Consider the following 14,051-nt stretch of genomic DNA (forward strand, 5'->3'; position numbering starts at 1 on the left):
CACAAAAATAATGTGACTAAGGGGCAGGATTTGCAGATGTAGAGATTGAATGTGGTTGCCCTTTCTCACCCACACAAGAAAAAGGATGGAACAGATCATGAGATTCGACTGTTCTGCTGCGCAGCCTCCGCAGGGCACTTTGTATGTCCCTGTTTCTCAGGCTGTAGATGAAAAGGTTCAGCATGGGGGTGAGCACAGCGTACATCACTGATGCCACCACACCATTCCTGGGGGGTGGTGACACAGCTGAATTCAGGTACATGCCAATGCCTGTTCCGTCAAATCAGGAAACAACTGCTAGGTGAGAGCCGCAGGTGGAGAAGGCTTCCTACTTCCCATCTGACGAAGAAATCCTTAGAATGGAGGGGACAATTTTATAGTAAGACAAAAGGATCCCTGAAATGACAAGAAAACCCAACATAGTACTATCGAAATCTATGAATATGCTATCGATGACGCTGTCAGAACAGGCAAGTTTGAGAAGTTGAGAGGGGTCACAGACAAAATGAGACATTTCCACATTCTTGATGATGGTGAATTGTAACACAATCCAACTGTGCAGCTGGGAATCCAACAGGCTAAGGAAAAAGGACACCAAAACGAAGAAGACACAGAGGTGAGGATTCACGATGACTGGGCAGTGCAGAGGGCGACAGATGGCTACAAAGCAGTCATAGGCCATCACAGGCAGAAGCATGTCTTCTATACATGCAAAAAGGACCAAGAAAGACATCTGTGTCAGGCAGCCCGCATGAGAGATGACTCTGCTATGTGACTGCATGTCCACAATCATCTTGGGAACCGTGGCCGAGGTGAAACCCATGTCAGCCCAGCACAGGTTGGAGAGGAAGAAGTACATGGGGGTGTGGAGGGGGGAGTCAGAGCTGACAGTCAGCATGCTGAGTAGGTTCCTCAGCACCGTGACCAGATACATGGACAGGGACAGGGAGAGCAAAGCGAGGACCGGCTGCAGTTCTGGATCCTCTGAGAGTCCCAGGAGGAGGAATTCTCAGACACCTGTGAGATTCCGTGGCTCTGTGTGTCTTGGACACCTTGAGAAGGAAAGAGGATTGGAAAAATAAAAGAGAAAAACCAGCCCTTAATGCTGGACGCAAGGAATTCACAGGGAACATTTTCACACTTGCGGACCATACACCGCCAGCAATGTTTCTCAGCTGTGACAATTCCAAAAATCTCAGAATTATTACGTGGTTTACTTTTTTACTATACAAGTCTTTCTGTACATACTACTTTAGAGAAAATCCACTGAAGAATATTAGAAGACCAAAATATCATATATAACAAATCCGTGATCTCAGTAAAATACGGCCTACTCTTTTCAGAAAAAATACAATGCAATGAAAATGTCCTTCTCTCTTTAAGAAAAAGATCTCATCTAATTGAAAGAAATTAAGAAGCCGTGAAATACACTCTATTTTATTCTGACACCGTGCTACAAATACCTTTGATGTAGAACATGTAAAAGGACGACACAAGAGCTAGGACCCCATTATCTATAAACGAAATCGAAGCTTATAGTTCTCAATCAGAAGACCTTTTAACATGCCTGTTACTTTTCTTATTTATTATCATCCTTATGTTTTCTGACATCATTTCTTCATAAAAGTACATGCACACTCAAATATGGGAGCTGTGTTTCCAAATGAATTGAATATATAACTCTTGGCTCAGCACCATGCCTCACACCTGTAATCCCAGCACTTTGGGCGGCCAAGGCTGATGGATCACCTGAGGTCAGGAGTTCCAGGCCAGCCTGGCCAACGGGGTGAAACCCCGTCTCCAGTGAAAATAAAAAAAAATTAGCCGGGTGTGGTGCCGCGTAAACCTAGCTACTCGGGAGGCTGAAGCAGGAGAATCCCTTCGAACCTGGAAGGCAGAGATTGGACACCCTGTGATAGGATTTTTGATATCCTAGGGAGATATTGCTCCTGACAGCAGAGTGGGCGTACACCCTGTGATATTATCTGTAATATCCTAGAAAGATATTGCTCCTAATATCAGGGTGGCGCTACACCCTGTGATATTAATTGTAATGTCCTACAGAGATATGACTCCTAATAATACAGTGGGTGTACAACCTGTGATATTATTCATAATATATTACAGAGATACGACTCCTGGTATCACAGTGAGTGTACACCATGTTTCTACACCCTGTGATCTTATTTGTAACAACTTAGAGGAATATTACAGCTAATATCAAAGTGGGGGTACACCCTGCGATGTTATTTGTTATCTACTAGGTAGATGTTACTCCTAATATCACAGTGAGTGTACATTATGTGTGTAGAGACTGTGAAATTATTCATAATACCCTAGGAAGATATTACTCCTAATATCACAGTGGGTGTACACCCTGTGATATTACTTGTAATCACCTAGGGAGATAGGATTCCAAATATTACAGTGGCTGTACACTCTGCGATGTTATTTGTAATGTCCTAGGAAGAGATTACTCCTAATATCAAAGTGGATGTACACCATGTGTGTACACTCTGTTATCTAATCCCTAATATCACAGAGAGATATTTCTCCTATTATCACAGTGGGTGTGCACTCTGATATTATTCCTACTATCCTAGAGAGATATTGCTACCAGTATCACAGTGGGTGTACACCCTGTGATATTATTCATAATATCCTAGAGAGATATTACCTCTAATATCACAGTTTCTGTACACCCTGCGGTATTATTCATAATATCCTAGGGAGTTATTATCCCTAACATCACAGAGCGTGTACACCATGGGTGGACACCCGGTGATGTTACTGGTAATATCCTAGGGGGATATTACCCTTAATGTCACAGTGGGTGTTCACCATGTGTGTACGCACCGAGATGTTACTCGTAATATCGTAGAGAAAAATTACACCTAAGGTTACAGTGGGTGTACACCATGTGTTTCTGTTGTGTGATGCTACTGGTAATATCTCAGAAAGTTATTAGTCCTAGTGCCACGGTGGGTGTATACCATGTGTGTCCACTCTGTGATGTTATTCGTATTATCCTAGGGAGGTAGTTCTCATAACATCGCCGTGGGTGTACATCAGGTATGTACTCCCTGTGGTCTTATTGACTATGTCCTGCGTTGATAGTACTCCTAATATCACCGTGCGTGCGCACCATGTGTGTACATTCTGTGATGGTGTTCGTAGTATCCTAGGGAGATATCACTCCCGATGTCATAGTGGGTGTACAGCCTTGTGATATTCTTGGTAGTATCCTTGGGATGTATTATTACTCGTGTTATCACAGTGGGTGTACACCCTGTGATAGTATTTGTAATATCCTAGGGAAATATCATTGTATACCCTGTGATATTGTTTGGGACATTTGAGGGAGCTATTTCTCTTAAAGTCAGAGTGGGTGTACACCCTGTAATATTCTTCCTAATATCACAGCGGGTGTACACCGTGAGTGATATTTTTTTCTAATATCCAGCGGGGGAGAGGATGATATTGCTTCCAGTATCACAGAAGGTGTACACCCCCCTGTGATATTGTTCCTAATATCCAGGGAAGGAGAGGATGACATTATTCGCAATATCACTGGGGGTGTACCACCTCCCGCCGGGATATTGTTCTTAATATCCGGAGGTGGGGAGAATGATGTTACTCCCAATATCACAGGGGTGTACACCACCCCTGTTTGTAAACACCCCCTGTTGTATTGTTCCAAATGGCCTGTGAAAGAGTAAATATGACTCCCATTATCGCGGGGGGTGTTGAGCCCTGATGATACTGTTTTCTAACATCCAGGGAAGGAGAGTATGCTATTACTCCCAAGATCGCAGGGGTTGTACACCCTTTTGTGTTTTTGTGCCCAATATCCAGGAAAATAGAGGATGATATTACTCCCAATATCGAAGTAATTGTACAGCACCCCTGTGATATGCTTCCTCATATCCAGACAGGAAAAGAATGAGATTACTGCCAACAGCGTAGGGAACGTATACCCGCGCTGTGATATCTTTCCCAGTATCCAGGTGGGGAGACGATCATATTCCTTCCAATGTCGCAGGGTGTGTACACCCCCTCTGTGATCTCGTTGCTAACATCCAGGTTTGGGGAGGATGACATTACTCCCAATATCGCAGGGGGTGTACACACCCCTGTGAAAATCTTCCTCTATTCAGAGGGAGAGAGGATGATATTACTTCCAGTACCGCAGGCGGTTTACACAGCTCTGTGATACTCTTCCTAATATCCACAGGGAGAGACGATGATATTACTCCCAATATCGCAGGGGGTGTACACAACCCTGTGATATTGTTCCTAATATGAAGAGCGAAAGAGGATGATACGACTCTCAATATCGCAGTTGGCGTACACCCCTCCTGTCCTATTGTTCTGAATACCCTGGGAGGGAGAGGATGAAGTTACGTTGAATATGGCAGGGAATGCACACCCTCCCCCTCTGATACCCTTCCTGATGTCCAGGGGAAGAGAGGAAAATTTTACTCCCAATATCGCAGAGGCAGTACACCCCACCTGTGATGTTGTTCCCAATATGCAAGGGGGGAGAGGATGATACTATTCTCAATATCGCAGGGCTGTTCACATCCCCAGTGACATTTTTCCTAATATCTAGGGGAGAGACAATTGTATGACAGCAAAGGTCGCAGGGTCTCTAGGTCCCTTCCTGATATTGTTCCTAATATCCAGGGGGGAAGAGGATGGTATCAAATATGAAAGGGGGTGTACACCCCCCACCCCTACGATATTGTTCTTAATCATCGTGAGGGGAGACGATGATATCACTCCAAATATCGCAGGGGTTGTTCACCACCCCCTGTGATATGGTTTCTGATATCCATGGGGGGAGAAAATCATATTACTTCCAAAATTGCAGGTGGCGTATACCCCACCTGAAATACGGCACCGAATATCCAAAGAGGGAGAGGATGGTATTAATACCAATATCGAAGTGTCTGTACACGCCCCTTGTGATACGGTTTTTAATGTCCAGTGGGCGGGAGGATGATATTAGTGCCAACAAGCCAGAGGGTGTACACTACCCCTGTTGTATTGTCTCTAACTTCCAGAGGGGAGAGGATGATATCACTCCCAGTATCTCAGAAGTTGTACATCCCCTGTGATATTGTCCGTCATATCCAGGGAGGTGAAGGATGACATTCCATTGAATTTCACGACAGGACTACACGTACAGTGTGATATTGTTCCTAATATCCAAGAAGGGAGAAGATGATATTACTCCCAATAAAGCAGTGGGTGTACGTTACCCGTGTGTTATTGTCTCTAATATCCGGGGCCGGGGGAGTGGGGGAGAGGATAATATTCCCTCAAATTTAGCAGGTGGTTTGACGCCCCTTGTGGTGTTGTTTTAAATATCTCGCGGGGAAGACAAGAGTAGTATTTTTGATAGTCCGATTCATCTGCTCCACCTTTCTGGGACTCTGAGGCCGGGAGGCGCCATGCAGTTTCCGTGGGATCCCCAATACCTTTGCCGTCTTCTGTACCAAGGGAGCCTAAAACGCAGGCCCGTTTATCTGAGCCGATCCGTAAGGGCAGTCGAAATCTAGGTATCAGATCTCGAAGAAGCACACGGGTTACTTCGCGATCTTTCTCAGTTCGTGTTGGATAGGCCGCCACCCACCCAGAGTAGGTACGCACGCCCAAGAACTAGTAAATACTTGTTACCTCCACACTTTGGCATCTCTGTGAAGTCTACCTGGAGATCTTCAAAGGGGGCTGCTCCATAAGCTCGTATGCCGGGCGGAACGGCTGGACCTTGCCTCGCATCATGCTGTCGGCAGGTAACACACCGCTGCCTCACCGTTTTGGCAAGGGCTGACAAAGGCGAGATGTAGAAATACCGGCCTAACAACTTTTCCAGTGACTCCTGACCTCGATGGGTGGTTTCTTGCACAGCCAGTACAACTGCAACTGCTAGCAGCTGTGGCACATCTACGCTCCCATCTGGTAACCGAATCCATCCTTCCTGCATCACTTGTCCTTCCCTCTACCTGGAGAATGTCCTTTTCTTTTTTAGAAGAAGTAGGTCCAAGATCAGGTGCTTGAGGGAGCACTGATGCCCAGAAGGGGGCAGATGCTGCTTTTCGAGCCTCTGAGTCAGCGCGGGAATTCCCCAAACCCACCGAGGTGGAAGCTCGCTGGTGTCCTCTGCAAGGCCTAACTGCCACCTTGTGGGGTTTCCATACTGCTTCTAATCATTGCAAGGTTTCTTGTTGATATTTTCTGTCTTTTCCCTCAGAGTTCAATTGGCCCTTTTCTTTCTATCACGCTCCATGCACTCGAAGGGTTAAAAAGACACCGAGAATCAGTGTAAATGTTTACAGTCTCACCCTCACTGAGTCCTAAGGCCCGAATTAAAGCAGTGAGTTCAGCTTTCTGGGCTGAAGTGGCCTGGGGCAACGATCTGGCTTCAACAAGAGTGTCCAGGGTTACCACTGCATACCCTGCACCTCTCTCTCCTTGGGGGTTGAAGAAGCTGCTCCCATCCACGTATAGTTCCCAGTCTACTGATGCCCAAGTCCGGTCCCGGAGGTCAGGTCTGCCAGAGTCGACTGAGTCCAAGACTTCCACACAATCAGGCTCGACAGGGCTCTCTGATACCGGGAGCAAGGTGGCGGGTGTAGGGTGTTACAAACTTCAATGGTTATACGAGGATTTTCACAGAGCCAAGTTTGGTACTTGGTGAGTCTGGCATTCGGTAGCCGACGATGTCCTTTAGCGTTCATGAAAGTCACCACAGCATGGGGGCCCTTTATGTTCAGGTTTTGCCCAAGAGTCAGCTTATTTGCTTCTTGTTCTAGCAGGGCAGTTGCTGCCAAGGCCCTCAAACAGGGGGCCATCCTTTAGTAGACCCGTCTAGTTGTTTAGAGAGGTAGGCCGCCGGCCTTGGCCGGAGCCCAACCGTTTGGGTTCAAGGTCTAGCTGCCAACTTTTCTCTCTCTGATGCATACAATGGAAACGGCTTTGTCAGATCGAGTAGCCCCAGGGCTGGGGCTGCCAGAAGTTTTTCCTTTAACTCATGAAAGACTTGCTGTTGTTGGGATCTGCATTCCAAAGGTTCCCGGTCCCCGCCCCCTTTGTGACCTCATACAAAGGCTTGGCTAATACTGCAAAGTTTGGGATCCAGAGTCTACAAAACCCCACAGCTCCTAAGAATTCTCTCACCTGCTTTCTGCTCTTGGGCTCCACTAGATTGCAAATGACCTGCTTTCTTTCTGATCCCGGGCTGCGTTCCGAGCCCTGTCAGATAGTAAATCCCAAGTCACGTACCTGCTGTCGGCAGATCTGAGCTTTCTTCTTGGACATCTTATACCCACAGTCCTCCAGGTGCCGGTGTAGGGCATCTGTTTCCTTGGCACACCTGACTGCCGCGGGGTGTCCCAGCAGAAGGTCATCAACCTACTGGAGCAACACGCAGCCTAGGTCTCTGGCGGGAAACTTCTGGAGGTCTGGAGCCAACGCCTCCCCGAAGGTGGTGGGGGAGTTCTTGAACCCTTGGGGAAGCCCGGTCCAAGTGTACTGAGTAGTGACACCTGACTCCGGATCTTCCCACTGAAAGGCAAACAGCCTCTGCCTCTCAGGGGCTAATCTGATAGGAAAGAAAGCATCTTTCAGGTCCAAGCAGGTGAAGCAGCTGTCCTCAGCTGGCAGCAACCCCAACAATGTGGACGGGTTAGGTACTGTTGGATGTCAAGTCAGTGTAGCTTGATGAAGCAAGCGCAAATCCTGTACCGGCCGGTAGTCCTTGGTCCGTGGCTTGGGAACAGGCAGGAGGGGAGTGTTCCATGGAGACTGACAAGGAACAAGAATTGCAACAGTTCTTAGGTGCTTGAGACGGACCTGGATACCTTGAAGAGCTTCTCTGGAGACCGGGTCCTGTTTTTGCCTAACCCGCTGGGCCCCAGTCTTAACTGGCCAATCCCGGAGGGTTGTCTTCTGCCCGTACTCTTGGCCACCGCTTAGCCAGAGCTGGCCTTCTCTCTTGGCCCGGCTCAGTTCAGAAAAGTCTCCATTCCTCCTCTCGGGGGACCATAAGGGTCACAATGACTCCCGTTCCGGGTAACTTTAGCAGCAAAGAGCCGTGCTCTGTCAGAGAGATAGTGGCTCTCAGCTTGCTGAGCAAGTCCCTTCCCCAAAAGGTCAAGGGACAGTCAGGCATGTACCATAACTGATGAATGACTTTATGTCCTCCTACAGTACAAGTCCGAGGCAAGCCTACAGCTTGCTTTGCTGAAACCCCCGTGGCTCCGATGACGTCAATAGTCTTTTTGGATAAGGGGGCGACCGGGGCGGTTACTAGCGAATGTTCAGCACCGCTATCTCCAAGAAAGTCAATGTCTCCACCCCCGACTGTCATTCTGACCAGTGGCTCTTTGGGGACACTTGAGCCCGGTCTCCCTCAGTCCAAGAACCCTCCTGCCAGGTTGAGCAGGGCCCCTTCCTCCTTGTCCGGGGCCTCCTGCTCTGAGTCATCTTGTTTTCTTTTGAGTTGAGGGCATTTGTTCTTCCACCGTCCTATTTCTTTACCATCAGCACACTGGTTACGCTGCAAACTCTGACAGCCAAGCTGAGTTCCTTTCCCAGGGCCCCCCTTCCCTTGCCTCTTTGTGGGGGCCCCTGTGATTGCTGCAGCTAGCAAACAGGTCGGTGTTTCGCCGGGCCTGACCTCCATTGTCTTCGCCGTTTTCCTGACGGCTTACTGCATCCCTGATTACAAACACCTGGCTAGCTATTTCTAGTAATTGTGACGTGTTCATCCCTGCAAGTCCAGCGTGTTTCTGCAGTTTTCTTCTCATGTCTTCTGCGCTTTGACGGACTAAAGCCATGTGAATCATGCGCTGATTTTCAGGGCTATCGGGATGAAAGGGAGTATACATAGCATAGGCCTCACACAGTCTCTGGTAGAATTGTGCCGGACTTTCTTCTTTTCCCTGAATGACCTCAGAGACCTTGTTAACGTTTGTGGCCTTCTGAGCTCCCCTCATTAATCCTTCCAAGAGAGCTTCCCCGTCTCGGTTTAGCCTTTGCATATTCTCTCTTTCATGTGGGTCCAACTGGGGGTCGGTTCCTGGCAACTGGGTCCTTCCATACTCTTTGGGGTTTTGATAATCAGCAGGTGCACGCTCCTCTAGCCACTTAGTTGCTGCTTGGAGGACTCTCCGCCTTTCTTCGCTGTTAAAGAGGAACATGAGCAACTGGTGCCAATCAGCCCAGGTGTGGTTGTGGGTCTGGATAACAGTTTGGAGCAAATCAATTAGGGCTGGCGGCTTTTCGCTATAGGGCGGTGTATTGTTTTTCCAGTTGAGAAGGTCGACGGAGGTGAAGGGCTGGTATCCAAAAACACGCCTCCCCGCCACGTGACCATCCTCATCTATCCCAGTATACCGCTGCTCTCTCAGGGGCATTTGTACCCCCGTTTTGGGTCGTACACGAGCTGCCGAGGAAGGGGTGGAAGGGCGCAATGTGACTTACCGCAATTAATCATCTCAATTATTAATTGACACTAATAATTATCAATATTAATGATTGATAATATAATTTTTAAATCAATACCGATAACAAGGATAATGAATATTCAATAGTTATACTAACGATAACAATAAATGATTAATATTAATGATTAATGACGCCTGATATTAATAGCTGATATTGATCTTATTCGTTAGAAAACAGTAATACTAGCTCCTAATAATTAATATTAATATTAATAATCTGAAAATTATTAGCCATTATTTTTTAATATTAATATCAATATCGGTTATTCATATTTATGTTAATAATCAATGAGGAATAATTCCTACTACTATTACGCCTAATACCTCAGTGGGTGTACACCCACCGCTGATATTGCTCCTAATGTCCAGGGAGGGAGAAAGCATGATGTTACGTTCAATATCGCACTAGGTGTACACCCAGACGGTGATATTGACCCGAATATAATCTCCAGGGGGTGGAGTATGACGTTACTCCCAATATAGCACTGGCTGTGCATCCACCTGGTGATTTTGCTCCTAATATTCACGGAAGAAGGGAATGCCATTACTCCCAGAATCGCAGGAAGTGTACACGCCCGTGTGAGATGGTCCGTAACAATACTCCAAGGCGGAGGAGGTGATATGACTACACATATGGCAGAAAGTGGACACCCCGCAGGGACATTGTTCCCATGATCCTGGAGGGAAGAGGATGATATTACTTTAAATGTCACAGAAGGTGGACACGCCCCCACTGATATTGTTTCCAATGGCAACGTGGGGGAGGAGGATATGACACGCGATATCTCAGGGAGTAGAAACACCCGTGTGATACCGTTCTTAACATTCAAGGAGGAAGAGGATGATATTACTCCCAATAGAGACGGATGCACACCCTCTGTACATCGTGGGAGTGCACACGTCTGTGAAACAGTTCATAATGTCTCGAGGGGGAGATGATATTACTGACAATATGGTAAACAGGCTGTGAGGCCACCGCGGATCCTAAGAGCCCAGGGGGGCAAGAGGGGCTGGCTCTCAGCCCCCGCCTCGCGGGGGGTGCCTCACCCCCCTGCGAGGGGGGTCCTAAGAGCCCAGGGGGGCAAGAGGGGCTGGCTCTCAGCCCCCGCCTCGCGGGGGGTACCTCACCCCCCTGCGAGGGGGGTCCTAAGAGCCCAGGGGGGCAAGAGGGGCTGGCTCTCAGCCCCCGCCTCGCGGGGGGTGCCTCACCCCCCTGCGAGGGGGGACCTAAGAGCCCAGGGGGGCAAGAGGGGCTGGCTCCCAGCCCCCGCCTCGCGGGGGGTGCCTCACCCCCCTGCGAGGGGAGTCCTAAGAGCCCAGGGGGGCAAGAGGGGCTGGCTCCCAGGCCCGCCTCGCGGGGGGTGCCTCACCCCCCTGCGAGGGGGGTCCTAAGAGCCCAGGGGGGCAAGAGGGGCTGGCTCCCAGCCCCCGCCTCGCGGGGGGTGCCTCACCCCCCTGCGAGGGGGGTCCTAAGAGCCCAGGGGGGCAAGAGGGGCTGGCTCCCAGCCCCCGCCTCGCGGGGGGTGCCTCACCCCCCTGCGAGGGGGGTCCTAAGAGCCCAGGGGGGCAAGAGGGGCTGGCTCCCAGCCCCCGCCTCGCGGGGGGTGCCTCACCCCCCTGCGAGGGGGGTCCTAAGAGCCCAGGGGGGCAAGAGGGGCTGGCTCCCAGCCCCCGCCTCGCGGGGGGTGCCTCACCCCCCTGCGAGGGGTGTCCTAAGAGCCCAGGGGGGCAAGAGGGGCTGGCTCCCAGCCCCCGCCTCGCGGGGGGTGCCTCACCCCCCTGCGAGGGGGGTCCTAAGAGCCCAGGGGGGCAAGAGGGGCTGGCTCCCAGCCCCCGCCTCGCGGGGGGTGCCTCACCCCCCTGCGAGGGGGGTCCTAAGAGCCCAGGGGGGCAAGAGGGGCTGGCTCCCAGCCCCCGCCTCGCGGGGGGTGCCTCACCCCCCTGCGAGGGTGGTCCTAAGAGCCCAGGGGGGCAAGAGGGGCTGGCTCCCAGCCCCCGCCTCGCGGGGGGTGCCTCACCCCCCTGCGAGGGGGGTCCTAAGAGCCCAGGGGGGCAAGAGGGGCTGGCTCCCAGCCCCCGCCTCGCGGGGGGTGCCTCACCCCCCTGCGAGGGGGGTCCTAAGAGCCCAGGGGGGCAAGAGGGGCTGGCTCCCAGCCCCCGCCTCGCGGGGGGTGCCTCACCCCCCTGCGAGGGGGGTCCTAAGAGCCCAGGGGGGCAAGAGGGGCTGGCTCCCAGCCCCCGCCTCGCGGGCGGTGCCTCACCCCCCTGCGAGGGGGGTCCTAAGAGCCCAGGGGGGCAAGAGGGGCTGGCTCCCAGCCCCCGCCTCGCGGGGGGTGCCTCACCCCCCTGCGAGGGGGGTCCTAAGAGCCCAGGGGGGCAAGAGGGGCTGGCTCCCAGCCCCCGCCTCGCGGGGGGTGCCTCACCCCCCTGCGAGGGGGGTCCTAAGAGCCCAGGGGGGCAAGAGGGGCTGGCTCCCAGCCCCCGCCTCGCGGGGGGTGCCTCACCCCCCTGCGAGGGGGGACCTAAGAGCCCAGGGGGGCAAGAGGGGCTGGCTCCCAGCCCCCGCCTCGCGGGGGGTGCCTCACCCCCCTGCGAGGGGGGTCCTAAGAGCCCAGGGGGGCAAGAGGGGCTGGCTCCCAGCCCCCGCCTCGCGGGGGGTGCCTCACCCCCTTGCGAGGGGGGACCTAAGAGCCCAGGGGGGCAAGAGGGGCTGGCTCCCAGCCCCCGCCTCGCGGGGGGTGCCTCACCCCCCTGCGAGGGGGGTCCTAAGAGCCCAGGGGGGCAAGAGGGGCTGGCTCCCAGCCCCCGCCTCGCGGGGGGTGCCTCACCCCCCTGCGAGGGGGGTCCTAAGAGCCCAGGGGGGCAAGAGGGGCTGGCTCCCAGCCCCCGCCTCGCGGGGGGTGCCTCACCCCCCTGCGAGGGGGGTCCTAAGAGCCCAGGGGGGCAAGAGGGGCTGGCTCCCAGCCCCCGCCTCGCGGGGGGTGCCTCACCCCCCTGCGAGGGGGGTCCTAAGAGCCCAGGGGGGCAAGAGGGGCTGGCTCCCAGCCCCCGCCTCGCGGGGGGTGCCTCACCCCCCTGCGAGGGGGGTCCTAAGAGCCCAGGGGGGCAAGAGGGGCTGGCTCCCAGCCCCCGCCTCGCGGGGGGTGCCTCACCCCCCTGCGAGGGGGGTCCTAAGAGCCCAGGGGGGCAAGAGGGGCTGGCTCCCAGCCCCCGCCTCGCGGGGGGTGCCTCACCCCCCTGCGAGGGGGGTCCTAAGAGCCCAGGGGGGCAAGAGGGGCTGGCTCCCAGTCCCCGCCTCGCAGCCTGTGCCTGCTTCTCCCCCCTGCGATCTGGATCGTCATATGCAGCTGGGGAGTGAGGGGTGGTATTACTCCCCGCCTGCGTGGGTCCCCCGCCCCCCTGCCCTGTGGGTCGTCGTATCCAGGGTGGGAATAGCGGGTGACATTACTCTTCTCTTCGACGGGGGTCGTCCGTGCCCTTGCGATGTGGCTCGTAATAGCCCGTGGGGGAGTCTGTGGTGATATTACTCCCCGCATCGCTGGGGGCGCCCTCACCTCCCTGCGATGTGGCTCGCAATATCCAGGCGGGAAGACGGCATGATATTTCTCCCTTTCTCCTCGGGTGTTTTCTCTGCTGCCGCACTTTGTTAACACCCTGGGACATTATTTTCCATATTGTAGGAGGATGCCACTGCTTAAGTCCCAGGGGGTATACACCCTGTGATATTATTCGTGATATTGTAGCGAAATGTGAATCCTGATGTCACAAGTCTCTACACACTCTGATATTATTCGCAATACCATAGCGAGACGTTAATAATAATGTCACAATGTGTGTACAGCTGGTGCTATTATTCTTAATCTCCTAAGGGGACGTTGATTTTATTGTCACACGGGGTATTTTCCCTTTTCTATGATTCGGAATATCCTGGAGGGATGTCACTCCTTATGTCACAGGGTTTGTACACCTTGTCAAATTACTCGTATTACCCTTATAAGACGTCACTCCTCATATCACCGAGGGTGTACACTGTGTGATATTATCGTCATATTCTAGGGAAATGTTACTTTCAATGTCACAGATGTTGCAAACCTTGTGAAATTATTCATTATAGTTTTGTTGGATGGGACTCCTATCCTCACACGGGGTGTACACACAGTGATATTACGTGTAATCTTCTCTAGAAATGTTACTCGTAAATCACAGGTCCTGTACACACTTTAATATTCTTCGTCATATTTTAGGACAACGTGACTACTATTGTCACAGGGCGTGTAGACCCTGTCATAAAATTCGTAATATCCCAGCGGGAGTTCACTCCTAATTTCACATTGCATGTACACCCTTTGATATTGTTCGTATTATCCTAAAGAGATGTTACTAGTCATGTCCCAGGGCATGTACATTCTCTGATATTGTTCGTTATATCCTTGGGGGATGTTACTTCTAATATCACACGGCGTGTACTCCCTGTGTTCTATTTCCTAATATCCTAGGGCAATTTTACTCTTAATGACACAAGGGGTGTACACATTGTGA

General features: G+C 52.1%; 1 protein-coding gene across 1 annotated transcript; it reads right to left on the minus strand.

The window, feature by feature from the left end:
* Positions 1 to 328: 328 nt before the first annotated feature.
* LOC129026298 (olfactory receptor 7E24-like) lies at positions 329 to 4,101 on the minus strand. Its single transcript, XM_054473681.1, has 2 exons — positions 3,978 to 4,101; positions 329 to 984 (listed from the first exon to the last, which is right to left on the minus strand). Exons 1-2 carry the CDS (start codon positions 4,099 to 4,101, stop codon positions 329 to 331), a joined length of 780 nt encoding a protein of 259 aa, XP_054329656.1.
* Between the last annotated feature and the right edge of the window lie 9,950 nt (positions 4,102 to 14,051).

Source organism: Pongo pygmaeus, chromosome 18 (genome assembly GCF_028885625.2).
Source record: "Pongo pygmaeus isolate AG05252 chromosome 18, NHGRI_mPonPyg2-v2.0_pri, whole genome shotgun sequence".
NCBI classification, from domain to species: domain Eukaryota; kingdom Metazoa; phylum Chordata; class Mammalia; order Primates; family Hominidae; genus Pongo; species Pongo pygmaeus.